The sequence below is a fragment of the Sinohyriopsis cumingii genome, chromosome 13, assembly GCF_028554795.1.
Source record: "Sinohyriopsis cumingii isolate HCF-2022 chromosome 13, ASM2855479v2, whole genome shotgun sequence".
Lineage (NCBI taxonomy): Eukaryota > Metazoa > Mollusca > Bivalvia > Unionida > Unionidae > Sinohyriopsis > Sinohyriopsis cumingii.
Genome location: NC_142973.1, coordinates 65142150 through 65158572, shown reverse-complemented (window position 1 = coordinate 65158572; position 16423 = coordinate 65142150). Strand labels below are relative to the sequence as shown.

Here is a 16423-nt window from a genome sequence, read left to right as displayed (position 1 = left end):
GAAGGAAGGCTCCATAGCCAGGTGGTCCTTCTAGTAAGGTTCTTTTTTGTGAACATTCACAGCATCAGATATGGAAACAAATTCTGCAGTTTCTTAGAAGAGATTTTCCATTAGAAGAGCTGGTCTTTGGCTTAGACTGTACTATATATGTCTTAATTTTGATCTTTTCTTAAACACCGTTATTTAATTTTGTCACAGGGTATGTTGTGGATAAGTGTGAGGAGGGCTCAGACTTGTGGGAGAAAGTCCCTGGCAGTCCAACTGGTGAGACTATGCAAGTTAAGAACCTACAAGATGGTAAAAAATATAAGTTCCGAGTCCGAGCAGAGAACATATATGGACTTGGTGAACCACTAGAGACAACCGTACCAATTCTTGCCAGGAATCCATTTGGTAGGTGTTCATCATGCTCTTATTTTGTAAGTGCTCATCATATCAATTCAGAGATCTCAATAAATCAGAAAACCAGCTAATAGTCCAGCTACCTTTATGCAAAATGCAGTGTTAACAGAATAATCAGTGATGTGAAATTTATGGGGCCGTTAAGAAAGTTTGATGAACCATGCATGTTTTCTTAATACTGTCATTTTTTTGCTTGACGCAAAATTTGCCATGTTTAAATTGCTGATATGGAGGACACATTCAAAAATCAATTTAGTTTATATGTAGCACTTGTACGTGTCTGTTAGAAATCTAGAAGGACTTGTACCATGATTATCATGACCAGTATGTTGATTACGTGCTATAATGATGGTCATCGACCAGATAACTATACAGCATGCCATTTGATTTATTCTGAAGGTCAAGTTATATTGAGAATTTTTCTGTGTGAATTCTAGCATGCATAAAGAGAATGTAAAATTTCAGATAATCATGCATGTATAATAAATTTCTAACCTCATTTTCAGGGATGGGAACCAAATTTTTGAAACAATAAAAATCTAGAAAAAAAATTGGTGGGGTTGAGGTTGGCAATGCAACAACAGTACACTTGTCTATCAGCTGGACTGTTTACTGTTTCTTTTCCACAGATGTTTGTGATATTGTTTGCAGAACACAAAAGCAGTCTAAATTGTTCTCAGTGAAAACTAATGGACCCAGCTCATTTCAGTCTTTCCAAAGTGCAATACATTGGATGTAGGATCAGAATTTTCGAGGGATTGTGCTTTTCCACCACCATCATCATTTATTAGCCTTTTCCACTTTATACTGAGATAATTATTCGTGAGGGAACTGGCTCAGCAATACTTGTCCTTAATTGTGCATCCTATCTTACACTTTTGATAAAGAAAATAACAGATATGTTGACATAGTTATAAAAATAAAATCTCCTTTTCATGGCCTAAATAAAGTGTAAGGTTACCAATTAAAAATACCAACATAGACATTGAACTTGAAAATTTCCACTTTGAAGGGTTTAAAAATTGTACAAGGCAGGAGGAAACAGTAGGTATGCTTTCTCAGACCCTTACAAAATGAGGCTCAAGAAAGGTGATAGTTTTGGAAGGGCACTGTGAGTCAATGATTAACATGGAGAAATTATGTGTGAGAATTTTATTCTTGTATTTAAAGCAAGAATATTGTCAGCAGAGAACTTCGCTTCCATTATAGAGCTAGATCGGAATCTCTGTGATAGATAAGGTAATTCACCTCTAGTGTTAATTTTCACGGCATAATAGTAGACTGTATTCTCAATATGTGAACAGAGTTTCATCTGATTATAAAAGGCAAGTTCAGCTTCATTATTTTTTGCATGTAATTATCCTCAAAATTACAATTGAGAGATGCTTCCAATGCCACATAAGAATGCATAAAAACATTTTTGGCCAGAAGTCTTTGGTCCCACTGGGCCCAATGACCAACAAGACCCCCTTGACCCATAGCACTATTTCAGATTTTCCTTTATGGACCATTATTATCCTTGTACAGTAAAACCTGTTATGAGAGACCGCCCCTTCTGCCAACCAAAAGCGGTCTCTCAAGACAGGTGGTCTCTCATAAGAGGTGTGTGAAAATGGACTGGTTTTCAGGGTCAATAGTTAGCATTGTTGAAAAATAAATAAATACCCATACTCACTGTACATGTATCATATCCTTTATTCATGAATCTTGTTAAATAATGCATGCATTCCTCTAAAAATATCTTTATATAATAAAGATATACATCTATCAAACAACGAAAATAAAATTTATATTTCAACATCACATTAATATGTACAAAAAATGAACAGTTAGATCTGATGTATATATCTTATTTTATACACTTATTCACTGTTTTTTTTAAAAGAAATCCATTATACTTCTTTGTTGACATGTTTTACTCAGCTATTTGGTCTGAAGATGTATCTCAATTATTGCCTTTTCCTGAATCAACTTTCCACTTACTGGTATGTTTTTACTCCTTGCAACACAAAACCACTCCCATACTCGCTCGTTCAGATCTCCGTAAACTGTCCGTCGTGCCGTGGCATATTTCCTCTGTGCTTGTGCACCTTTCTGCCATTCGTTTCTAATGGACTTCTTGTCTTTGATTACATTTTGAACTTGCGTTTTACCGACGCTTAAGCTGACTGCTATTTTGCGAGTGGTCTCACCTTTTTCATTTCTTTCAATGACATTAATCCTTTCTTCCAGTGTTAAAATTTTTCTTTTTTTCAGTGGAGATTCTGCCGTTGTTATTAGTGTTGACGTTATAAAGACTATAGGTTTTGATCAGGTTTTGGGGAATTGTGGAATAAATATATATTATGTACCAATGAATGAAACCAAAAGACATAATTAACTCATCAGGAAACAATACTGTACATTTATTTAAATCAACAGCGTTATAGCTCGATAAACAAATGTTCCGACCATCTGCACCCACGTAAACAGATTGTGGCTTGGTGAAACACTAACAAAAGAAATAAAAAATAATTTTAAAAAAATCCGGAAATGATTCTCACTTACTAGTATTAAAGACAATGAGCTCATTCACCCTCCAGGCATTATGGATTAACTGGAAAGCAAACGACGTACTCAAACCAACACTGACGTACTCAAACCAACACTGAAGCCCTTTCAAACGATTTCTCACTTGGACATAAGGACTACCGGCGTTTTGTGAGTTTTCATACAGATAAAGAAAAAATACAAACCTCTAAATTGACTGCGTATATCCATCATTACTCCCTTTGATGTTACTCTTACTTGCTATTCACATGACTTCGGCACTACAATGGCGGTTAGTGACATGTACTTTAGTCTGGTTTACTACAGTTTACAAATTACACCGTACGCTGGAGTTGTAAATTTCACAAAACTGGTACTGTAGCAAGACAAATTATTTTTAAATACTTTATTAGAGCAATCTTTGCTATTTTTGCCGTCTTTGTTACAAAGGATTAAATGATGGTTAGAGGTGTTTATCCCGATATATGGTTGTTCAACTATAGTGTTATTTGATGTGCACTTTGTTTGCATACTACATTTATCCCGAGCTCTAATGTTTACAAAGGATTAAGTTAAGGTCAGTGGTGTCAATCTGTTTTGATTTTTTGGCTATGCGGTCGTTCATAGCAGTGTCAAAATGCATATTTTGCCAAGAAATCGTGGTCGCTGGTCGCGTTCAGCAGGTGGTCGTTCATAACAGAGCGTTTATATAGTAAAATCGATCCGTGCATTACGATTGTGGTCGGACATGACAGGTGGTCGCTCATAGCAGAGGTCGCTCATGACAGGTTTTACTGTATTTTGAAGATATTGAATAGAAGCAGATTTTAATTGCCAGTAGAAATTTTCATTATGTGTAGCTATCTAATAAAAAATCAGTTTCATTATGAATGATATTGAAAATCAAATTCTGCAGTGTCTGCATATTCCTGCACTTTCCAATGGATTTTCCTCCAGAAAGCACTAGCTCAAAATACTACAAAAGGTTTCCTATCCTCACCCTCCAAAACTCTTCCTTATTGGATGGATCAGGATTTAAAAACAGTTGTGGATATATACAGACCATCCTTGATCATGACCCAACATTTTCAGTTTTCTTTCTTTAACAGTTTAAGAGTTGTGTGCACATCATAAATGCATGTATGCACATCAGTATAGGTGAGATCACATATTAATAACTGCCTTTTCTTAACAAGCAGTGAAACAAAACCAAAAACTATTCATTTTATGTTAATTAAAGAAGTTGTTGTGTGTGAATAATCATTTTATTTTTTATTAATCATATTTTATTTCTATATCAGATCATATTTTATTTATTATTAATCATATTTTATTTCTATATCAGATCATATTTTATTTTTTATTAATCATATTTTATTTCTATATCAGATCAAATTTTATTTTGATTAATTATATTTTATTTCTATATCAGATCAAATTTTATTTCTATATCAGTCATATTTTATTTATTATTAATCATATTTTATTTGTTATTAATCATATTTTATTTATTATTAATCATATTTTATTTCTATATCACATCAAATTTTATTTTTATTAATCATATTTTATTTCTATATCAGATCAAATTTTATTTCTATATCAGTCATATTTTATTTATTATTAATCATATTTTATTTGTTATTAATCATATTTTATTTATTATTAATCATATTTTATTTCTATATCACATCAAATTTTATTTTTATTAATCATATTTTATTTCTATATCAGATCAAATTTTATTTCTATATCAGTCATATTTTATTTATTATTAATCATATTTTATTTATTATTAATCATATTTTATTTCTATATCAGATAAGCCAGGACCTCCTAAAGATCTGGAGATTGAGAAATATGACAAGATGTCTGTCACCCTGAAGTGGAAAGAACCAATCAGTGATGGAGGCAATCCAATTAAAGGTAGTTACATGATAACTATTTTTATAGGGCTGTTCCAAACAGGGGTGGGCCCTGGATGGAAAGTACTTTGTAAGAAATTATGTGAGAAGTGGGAATATAATCCAGTGTGGTCTGTATTGATGAGTTCAATTAAAATTTGATGGTAAAATCTGAAAAAGTGTCTTCCACCAGATGAATACATGCAATATCTTTTTCTGTGGGGAAATTTGGGTCAATCTCACCATTTTTTAGTGTAAAACTTAACAGGCAATACATTTCCTGTGCATTTGTTTTTCCTGGTCCCAGTTTTGGATATTTATAGTACAATTAATGACATATGGTACATAAACTTTAGTCCAGACATAATGACCCATGCCTTAAAAAATCTTTTATGACCCTGCTGTATCTATGGGGGCATATAGTGTTACCTATGCCACGTTATAATTAATGTCACAGATTTCATTTCTGCTGAATAACCATTGAAGGGACTCCATAGATTAGGATCAAATTTAAAGGATTTACTTTAAGATGTCCAAAGTTGGATTTGATTTTCACCATTTTCTAGCAAAATTGTACGTATTATGGCTGTTCTTAAACTTTGCCCTTCTGTTTTGGTTCCTCTTGCAGATTTCTCAATTAAAATCAAGTTTGGTATATGAGGCTTTACATTAAAACTGCTTGATTTTCATCATTTTGGGGCAAAACTTGTCTGAGTTATGGCCCTTGTTTGATTTAGCAGTTTTGATATGATTCTGTGGTCTTAAAAAACGTAACATGAAAGATCAAATCGAACAAGATTTGTATAATTGAAAAATATAATTTATTCCCCTAAAATAAAAAGTGAAAATATAAAAATAATTTACAGTATGGTGAATGGAATCCTGAAGTCCTAAATAGTTCTATCGGGTGATCTGAATTAGTTCCATAGGTATTCCAAATGATGGTCAATAATGTACTGATTATAAATAAATAAAGTCCTCCCAATGTAACTGAACAACCTCCAAGATTGGTGGTACTACTAAGAATGCCTAATTCTACGAAATAATTCTAATTCGTAGAATACGAAAAAGCATTAAAGACAATGAATGATCTTGGCATCTCAAGATCAGTATATCAGTAACAGATCTGACAGCATTTCTAATGCCAACTAATCATCAATTATGTCATCTTGGTCTTACAGAAGTCATGTCCTGGAGTTTGGTCACATGATCTTTACTTGAATTACAGTACATACTTCTCAGCTTTGGTAATTTATGAATGAATCGACGCACTTGATACATGACTCATCTTTAAAGTGCAAACTACAATCAAAGGATATTAGTATCAAAGATGTCATTAACTAAAATGACCCTTACAAAAACTATTACGAAAATAATTCACTTGATATAGATATACATAACATTTTGCTCCACCAATTTCTTTCTGCTCACTAACATCTGAAAGACTCAAATTTGGTCTGAGGCTTTACATAAAACCTAAATCAAGTTTTATTTTCACCATTTTATGGAGTTGTAGCCCCTGTTTGCTCTTCAGTTTCTGCTAAATAACTTTCAAAGATTTTCATGGATTAAAATCAGATTTTTTTCTATTAGGAAGAAAGTCTTTTGTTGTATTTATATCTTGCTAATGAAGCATAGATGAGATATATTAATTACTTTTCCAGTGGTGGTAGTGTTATAGACATCAGCTTTAAGTTTTCTCAGTTACTCTAATGTTGTTGTACATACAGTAAAAAAAACTTGAAGGATGTATTCATCCTGGAAATTTTTAATCACCACAGGCAATAGAGGTCACGATGACCTGTCTTATACATTACTAAAATACATTTGGTTCTGTCTGATGTACTTCTTTGAAACATTACTTTTGTAGTTATGGACCCCCAACTAGTGCATTATAACTAAGGTGACCTGTATAGTCAGCCATTTCTAACTGTACAAATCAGATCTAATGAATTTGAAAATGCAGGGTATTGTTCAACAGAAATAACATGTTAGTCTGACTGACTTGGTTTACCTTTTCCTTTGATATTCATGTGGGCCAGCGCCAATCACAAAATAAGTACTGGTTTGCATATCTGGTCTAGAGAAATTATTTTGTGTGCATCTAGCACTCACTTTACATGCATACCAGTACCACCTATACTCATATATAAGTTGAATTCAGCTGCAAACGGGGTAGACCCAGATCTGCCATTGTGCCAGCAGATCTGGGTCTGTGCAATTTGTTAGGATTATCAGTAGAAGAAAAACAGAGACCCTGATCTGCTGTGTAATATGTTGCTCGCAGTTGGGCTTGACTTATAAGCGAGTATATATGGTATGCATTTTTGTTTTCCTACAGTTGACTAGGATAGGCAGTAATACGTATTCTGGTGAAAGGTATAATAAATTCTTGTCAAGTTATTTTTTGTGCAATGAGATCCAAACTAGATTGGGGCCCCGAGTGGCCAAGTGGTCTAAAGCACTTTCCGTCACAGATCACTGCCATCTCACCTCTGTCTGCATGGGTTTGAGTCTTGGGCTTGGCCAATGTTGATATGCGAGAAAGCTTGCCGGTAGCTTCTTGTGGGTTGGTGGTTCTTTCCGGGGTTTTCCTGGGTTCTTCCTCGACCATTAATACTGGCCGCCATGTATAGCCTATCTTGTGCTGAAAAAAATGGCGTTAAACCCTAAAACAACAACCAAACCTAGATTAAAAAATCCAGTGATCAAATGAACCATTCAACTCATTTACTGAACACTCCTCAAGCCATCCCACCCTTCATTGACACCTTAGCTTTTCATGTGTCTCAGAGTGTTTTATATGTTTTTTCTATTTGATATCAACACATGTAAATGTAATTACTACCATATGTACTCGCTTATAAATCGAGTCAAACTGCAGACAACAAAGATCCTGACCTGCCATAGCATACTTTGCCTGCAGATTAGGGTCTGCATTGTTTGTTCTACTGATTACTCGACTTATAAAGGAGTACAGTTAGTAGTTCACATGCATACAGGGAGTAAAGAGGAACAGCTCTAACTAAATCTCCTGATCATTTACCTATTCGAGATGTTCCTGGTCTTAGAGACCTGAGATTTCCATTTTCTTAGTGGAAATAAAAGGAACATTTGTCTGAAAAATAATCAGAAGCTATCAGCTGTTTGTAATTAAAAAAGCCTAAGTTTAGAATAGCTGCATAATTGAAACTTTCATTTACCATTTTCAACATTAATATTAGGTTACTTTGTTGAGAAGAAAGACAAATATGGAGACTGGACAAAAGTCAACAATTTCCCAGTCAAAGATACTACCCTTCCTGTCATGGGCCTTAAAGAGGGTTCACTTATGGAATTCCGTGTCTGTGCCGTTAATGATGGTGGGCCAGGAGAATTTTCCAAGGCCACACAACCCCACACTGTCCGAGATCCCATTTGTAAGTATTTTCCATGTGGCTTTTCCAGGTAACAACACTGTCATATTTATTCACAGAAACTAAAAACTCTGGTTTTATCTTTTTATCATTACAAAATTAAAGACTTTAGCATAACTTTGCATAACGTGTTTGTTTTGTTAACTTCTCATCAGAATAATATGCTGTAAAATCATTGACTTTTTGTGGGCATTTGTTGATTTCACTGAAAATAACTTTTTCATCAGTTCTCAGATTTGTTAATGCCATTGATGGGGAGGAAGGGTTTTGTGTTGTCTCACAGATCACAGATGAATCAATGTTTGTTGGGTCTTCAAACCTGTGATTAGTTTTAATCATTAAATACACAAAAAGTAGACTGTACTCATTAAATAATCATGTAATCATAGTGTTTAAATTTCTTTGTTTGTAAACTTTCAAACCATTAATATAGCATATTCCATATAACTTAAGAAATCTGTATTTTGCTGTATCTGTTAGTTGCTGCTGGAGCTCCATCTGGTCTTAATCTTGACAAAGTGACTAAGAACTCGGCTGAATTATCCTGGAAGAAACCTGCTAGCGATGGTGGCAGCAAAATCACAGGCTATGTCGTGGAAATGAAGAAACTGGGCAGCGATGAGTGGATCGAATGTACTGAAGTCCCAGCAACTGCAAATAACTGTACCATTGCAAAACTGACAGAGGGTGAAGAGTATCAATTCCGAGTTCGTGCTGTCAACGCCCTTGGACCTGGGGAACCTAGCAAACCAACCAATGCTGTCAAGGCAGAGGATCAACCAGGTATCATATTAAATAACTTAATGTATTTTATAATCTGGTCATAGGATATTCTGATTACAATAATATTAACCAGATACACCCATATTCTTTGACCAAGAGATGAAGGGATGTTGCATATGTGAAAGAAGTGGCCAAAATATGCTTTTTTCCAGCAGCCCAAATTGTGGCTTGTACATTGAGGTATTAGTGACATTCCGTAAATTGGTATAATGGCAAATAAGCAGCATAAGGGACCTATGAAACATTCAGAAATTATGAATATCGACAGGGGGGAGGGGGTAAGTGTTTGAATACTCATTTAATAACCCTGTTGGGAATATTTGTCAATAAATACCTTTTCTAGTGAAGTTCTTCACTTTTCTATATAAATTAACTTTATTTTCAATATATCCAATTTCTAAAAGATGGTTTGAAACATTAACAACACACAAAAAATGTGTAATAGTGAAAACGATGTATATTATGGCACTGCTTTTTGCATATTAATGTGGATCAATTCTAATGTCAGTGTAGATTCAGAATAAAACAAGACTCTTTATTTCAGAAAAGAGTGTCAGATTTTTTTTTTATTGGTATTTTGTGAAATACTGATGCTGTGATTTTATTGTAAGTTATTGCAAAATTTCTGCTCATCCTTGAGCAAATCTCCGAGTTCCAATTTGGAAATTTTAAGTTCACTTTGAGCTTCAGAACACACTTCTCCATAATCAAGCCTATATGTGAAACTAATCTTTTCATGCAGCTAATATGCTTTTCATTTGGTTAATAGTGCATATTATATGCCTTTTGTTTGGTCCATATGCACCTAGTATGCCTTTGGTTTGGTTCCCATGCACCTGATATGCCTTTTGTTTCATTCATATGGATCTAATATGCCTTTTGCTTAGTTCATATGCACCTAGTATGCCTTTTGTTTGGTCCATATGCACCTAGTATGCCTTTGGTTTGGTTCCCATGCACCTAATATGACTTTTGCTTGGTTCATATGCATCTAATATGCCTTTTGCTTGGTTCATATGCATCTAGTATGCCTTTGGTTTGGTTCCCATGCACCTAATATGCCTTTTGTTTGGTCCATATGCACCTAGTATGCCTTTGGTTTGGTTCCCATGCACCTAATATGACTTTTGCTTGGTTCATATGCATCTAGTATGCCTTTGGTTTGGTTCCCATGCACCTGATATGCCTTTTGCTTGGTTCATATGCATCTAGTATGCCTTTGGTTTGGTTCCCATGCACCTAATATGACTTTTGCTTGGTTCATATGCATCTAATATGACTTTTGCTTGGTTCATATGCATCTAGTATGCCTTTGGTTTGGTTCCCATGCACCTAATATGCCTTTTGTTTGGTCCATATGCACTTAGTCTGCCTTTGGTTTGGTTCCCATGCACCTAATATGACTTTTGCTTGGTTCATATGCATCTAATATGACTTTTGCTTGGTTCATATGCATCTAGTATGCCTTTTGGTTTGGTTCCCATGCACCTTATGTGCCTTTTGTTTCATTCATATGGACCTAATATGCTTTTTGCTTGGTTCCAGCGCATTCAGTATTCCTTTCACTTGGTTCCTATGCATCTAATATGCCTTTTGCTTGGTTCATATGCACTTAATATGCTTTTCTCTTGGTTCCTATGCACTTAATATGCCTTTCACTTGGTTCCTATACACTTAATATGCCTTTTACTTGGTACCTATGCACTTAATATGCCTTTCACTTGGTTCCTATGCATCTAATATGCCGTTTGTTTGGTTCCTGTGCAACTAATATGGCTTTTGTTTGGTTTCTATACACTTGATATGCCTTTTGTTTGGTTCTTGTACACCTAATAAGCCTTTTGCCTGGTTTCTATGGACCTAATATGTCTTTTGCTTGGTTCCTATGCATCTAATATGCATTTGGCTTGATCCTTTGCACCTAATGTGCCATTCACTTGGTTCCTTTGCTATCATTGATCACATTTGCACATGAATATGATAACTACTGATTAATGTTAGAAACTTTAATTATGATACATGACTGATTGTTCTCAGTGTTTAATTAGTGAATTGAAACGAGTTGACTTAACACATCACTACAACTGCTAACTCTTATTCTAGATGGATTTACATGCCTTTTAACTTTGTTTCTTCTACCTGTATACCTTTATTTGATACCAAAGATTAGCATGATAAGACAAAGGTTTACCTTAATTGATTGTAATAAGGCAACCAGTACTTCAGCAAGTCAGAGATCAAAACACAGTCTGAAACTTAATTAGGTTCTCACAAAAATATTTACGGGAAGCACTTTGACAGTCCATTTAAGATTTTCAGATTTGAATACAGGAGGGAAAATCACATTTGTGATGATTATACAGAAACTGAATTAAAAGAAAGCAAAAACGTGAATTTCACTTGACAACAACTGATTTGTATGGTATTTATTTCTTAAAATGTTGCCACCTGTAGGCATTGATTCAGTCAACAAAATGAGGCCTATTTTAGAGTTTATTTTTTATGAAAAATTGGATCCACACCTGCCTCTGCATTATAAGTGAGTCTGCGAGTTGTCCGGGCATGTTATAGTGAACTAGAAGTGTAAGTGCAGACCTGCCAAGCCTTGCAATTTGACCATTAGTCTTACTGAAATGACCCCTCAATTACGGACTTAAAGATTATTAATGACCGCTCTGGTGGCCTTCTGGTTAGAACTTCCATGTTGGATATGGGAGGTCACAAGGTCAAACCCTGGCAGAGTCATACCAGAGACTTACAAAAATGATTCTAATAGCTGCCTCACTTGGTGCTCAGCATTAAGAGGTTAGTGTTAGGACTGATCGGCCTGGTGTCAGGATAATGTAACTGGGAGGACATCATGCTACATGTCTGTGGCATGATGCCCCAGTGCTAGACATCACTATAAACTGTTACACTGCAGATATCTTAGCGATATGACTGACAAATTGTTAAAGCTACATTAAAAATCCAAAACACAAGATTAATAGAAATATGAAAATACAGTCGTTGCAGTCATATCCAGAAACTGTCTTATCCATATTCGATCTGGATCCAGGTTTCATATTGGGTTTAGTGGAGTTGAACCAGAAACTTTTACAGTAGGACCTCAGGTGCTTAAAACTGCCTATATTTTTTTAATGCAAAATGCCGGTATTATCAGGTTGGTGCTTACAGCATTTTCTGGAAATGGCATCCAACAAACAAAAACACATTGAAGACCAAGTTGACAATAAGCTTCTTAAAATATTTCAATAGTCACTGTTTAAACATTTCAAGAGTCATATTGGGATCCTCAGAACCTCATAATGTCCAGAAAATTGGCTAGTTTAAAGAGGTTCAGTCAATATTAGAATGGCCTGATTGGGACCAAATATGTGACCAGCCTGCTGATGAAGCCAGATTGCAGATGGGATGATTTTACTACAATTCTATTCACTACTAGTTGTGCATATTTTAAAACTCATTATTTATTTATTTTTATTATTTTATGAAATCTGATTATATCTATGATTCATGTGTTTAGACTTTGAAAATCTAAAATAAACATGTCTTTTGTCATTATTTCTAACCATTTAACTTTTTTTCTTCTACATTTGTACTGTGCTTGGACTTGTAGACAAACCACGTCTTAAAATGACGGGTGTGAAGGACATCACTGTCAAAGCAGGACAGGAGTTCCGTATTGAGGTACCATACACAGCTGTTCCCAAACCTACAGCTACATGGAGCAAGGAACCTGGAGATTTGCCCACTATGCCTAGACTCACTACAACGGTTAGTAACGATTTATTTGGCATGATTTGTGTCTAAGGATCCCAGGCCTAAGATAACTGAACCATATCCCAATTTAAAATATTTCCTGATCATGGTGCATTACCAGGTTTTGATATTTAATCCAAAAATGTTGATTCCTGTTTGATTCAGCATAAAACGTTGTTTCCAAAATGATAGGCTCAGGTTCCATTTTCATTCGTTGCATCCATTCCTGATTTAATCTTCAATCATAAATAGTAAAACTGTCTAAAAAAAACTTTTCTTTTTGTTATATAAGTATATAATTCATATTTATACCCTCTAAATATGAGTATAGAATGTATATTTATACCCACTAAAGAAACAGTAGCCAGAATAGCTCAGTTGGTTGAGTGCTGGACTTATAATCCAATGGCACAGGTTCAAGATCTGCCCCAGCCAGCTTGTTTCGACTGCCTTGGTGTTTCCTTGGGAATGTCACTAAGCTCACATGATGGGTTAAAAGTGTAATTAAAAGCAAAGTAAACATACAAAAGATCTAAAGGAGACCTATCTTGTCTTATTTTTTCTTTTTTTTTTGGTAACTTTGGCAGCATTTTTGTCTTAATCTCTAGTATTTTGTATTTAGCTTTATAACATTTATACAAATTGTAATTCTAAGCAGCATGAATCCATTTTATGTGTGAAGTTGTATCTGATGACCTACGTTATAATCCCTTCCAGGTGAAGTTAACTAAAATGGAATTATAATAAATGTAAATCCACAGAAACGTTTGATTCTAATTTGTTTGCAGTAGTGTAGCAATATTTATAGCCTGTTAGCTACCTAATACATAGATAATTGATAGATAGATTGATACATAGATGTCCCTGACAGCCTTTGGATGGTACTTATTGGTACCCGAGTTTGTAGTTTTGATTCACAAGGTTTCAGTGTTAGACTGCTTCAGGTTCCAAGCTTGAACTACCAGTAGCAGCTTTAAATCTGAGACTGGTTCACTAATGTGTTTCTTCTTTAGAAATGAAGAAGTACCTGGAATGGTCTTAATTAATTCCACTAACCTGTTTTTTCCCCAGTAAATATGGCACTCCCTTCTTATAAAGTGTTATCTGGGGTCCACAACTGCTGACTGCATTATCTACAGAACCACTACAAAATGCAGACAATAAAAAAAATGGGATGAAATGTGTGCTTGTGTGTATGAAGGGGATTTGATTTGATTAAAAAAAAACAAAATACTCCAAAAAATAAATATCATTTATGTATACAAATGTATATTTGTAACTTAATGGTAATTATGCACTGGTAAATAAAGATATACCATTTCTTTGTTCATTTGAAGTTTTTAAAGAGTTGGGTTGGGTTTTGGAGGTGAGCACAGAAGTGAAATAGGTAATCTCAACATGATATAATGTTTGGGAGATAATATAGATGGGTTGTGTTTACAATGCTACATGCTTATTGTTAAGTTATTTTAGTCAGGTGAGTGATATTAGGACCACTTGCACCTCATGTTGGGTCCTATAATGACATATTGTGTAGCATAGCAGCTTGCTTATACAAAGGAGACATTAAAAATTGTAGATTCTATAAGCAATTTTAGAAAGCATCAACAGAATATTTTAATCTACATTCACACAAAGTTATCATTTACCTTCATATTTTTGCACAGATATTGGAAAGAAAACACCAAGTAGAGGTAGATAGAAACCATTAATTTTATATATACACAAGTGAAATCTGAGTCCCAGTACTTAGTCACAGAACCTTTTTTCACATCCTTGTACCAGTCTGAATTTTATTTCGACATAACATAAAACCAGACTGACTGGGATACAATTTATGAACTGGTTCCCTATTTTGTTATCATGATTACCAACCATTCTTATCATGTTATATTCATTTGTAATTTAACTTTACTGTATTCCGTAAGTTCTAAAAAAAAAATTCCTTGGAATTTATATCTTTGGCATAGTTTACATTCATCAGTTTAAATTTTGAAGGAAATGACGAGCACAAAATTTGTTATTATGCATAGTATTGGTCACCATTTTTTAAAAAAACATGCTTTTGAAGCTTGCTATTGCAGTCCCATGTTGATAGAGATATTTCCTTTATGAAACTAAAAGCCCATGAGGTTTGAGCCATCTCATGCATCTGCCAAAATAATTCTTCCTTGGAGGATGTCATGAAGGCAGCATTTTGGCGATCACCTTCTACCTTCTCCTTTCACTTTGGCTCTTTAGGGAAACAGAACACAAGCGTTTTCTCTCTGTGACCCATAGTTGCAGCACAACATCTGACCCAAAGAAACAACAACATACAATAAAGCTTATTTCTCCCCCAAATGGTACATTCTATTTGTCTGTGTTTTTGATGAGTATTTAACACATCAACCAACCCATCTGACAAATTCAGCTATGCAATAGTGACAGGTTATGTATTATTGCCATTAAAATGTAGTGGGGGGATAAAATTAATTTTAAATATGTAATACTTACCTGTTGCTATTGCTAAATACCCTCCACAACATCGCTCTGATGTCTTCGCATAATCTTTGTCTATGGCCAAGTGGTCCAAGTGCTTGCCTTTACAGATAACTGCCATCTCACCTGTCTGCATGGATTCAAGTCTTGGGCTTGGCGAATGTGGATATGTAAGAAAGCTTGCCAGTAGCTTCCTGTAGGTCAGTGAATCTCACTGGAGTTTTCCCTTGTTCTTCCTCCACCAAATATTCAGACTGCCATGTTTAGCCTATCATGTACTGAAAAAAGGCATTAAACCCAAAACAAGAACATTGGCAGAAGAATGGGGTAGTGAAAAGCTAAGGGCTCAGGGTCACAGGGATGCTATACTAGGGCTGCAGCAACATTGCCACAGCTGAGATGATAAATCTGAGGTATTTTTGGACTGAGTTGGAATGCAGGAATCAGTTACTTGATTTATCTGGTAAGACTGTTTAAACTTAATCATGTCTTGATGGATTGGAAGATGCTAATCTGCTAATCCCAGAAATAGAGTAGCATGTTAACTGAAATTGGGAACCAGTTTAAAGACTAGACTGGTCTTATGTTGTTTGATTTCTGCAAAGGGTACCATTTTATGGGATTTTATACTTGTGTATATAATGGTGGAATGTTTATTTATTTTATATCCCACTTCTTTTCCATTATTTTTTGTTCTTATTTTCTTTTCATATTTTTTAATCTATAATGAGGCTGTGTCACTGTTTTAACATACTAAACTAAACAGTGGAAAATTTATGTATTTTGGTAATTTTAAAATTACCCATTACCCAAAAAGACATCAGTTGCAATAACAACTATTGCAAACTTCATATTATTCTTATAATATTTGTATTTATTATCACAAGATCAATTTCTGTTCTTAATTATTTGACTGCTTCATAGATGGCTTTTTGTACTTTTCAGCTTATTCTAATTCCTAGGCCAATATTCTGGACAAAAAAAGTAAATTTAGAATTTGCTAACGAGACAGAAAAAAAATAAAGAGAGGAAGATGGAAATAAATGTAATCTTCATCTGATAAATTACTTGAGGAAAATGTAATTTTTGCTATGTTGTTAAAGACACTGATCATCTAAACATTGTTTTATATATTGAATTTGTTAA

The 16423-nt window shown here is 34.5% G+C and overlaps 1 protein-coding gene across 19 annotated transcripts in view; it reads left to right on the top strand.

The window, feature by feature from the left end:
• LOC149785740 (twitchin-like) overlaps positions 1-16423 on the top strand; it is a 469207-nt gene that overhangs the window by 330044 nt on the left and 122740 nt on the right. For 17 of the 19 annotated variants that reach the window (XR_016425447.1, XM_089979624.1, XM_089979627.1 and 14 more), the window contains 6 exons: positions 199-393; positions 4753-4857; positions 8060-8254; positions 8732-9034; positions 12654-12811; positions 14464-14490. Coding sequence is in view for 18 of the 19 variants with exons in the window: in XM_089979624.1 (XP_089835750.1) it covers positions 199-393; positions 4753-4857; positions 8060-8254; positions 8732-9034; positions 12654-12811; positions 14464-14490 (983 nt within the window). In the remaining variant the exon portion in view is untranslated. The remainder of the gene's footprint in view (positions 1-198; positions 394-4752; positions 4858-8059; positions 8255-8731; positions 9035-12653; positions 12812-14463; positions 14491-16423) is intronic. The other 2 variants (XM_089979633.1, XM_089979629.1) reach the window with 1 other exon arrangement.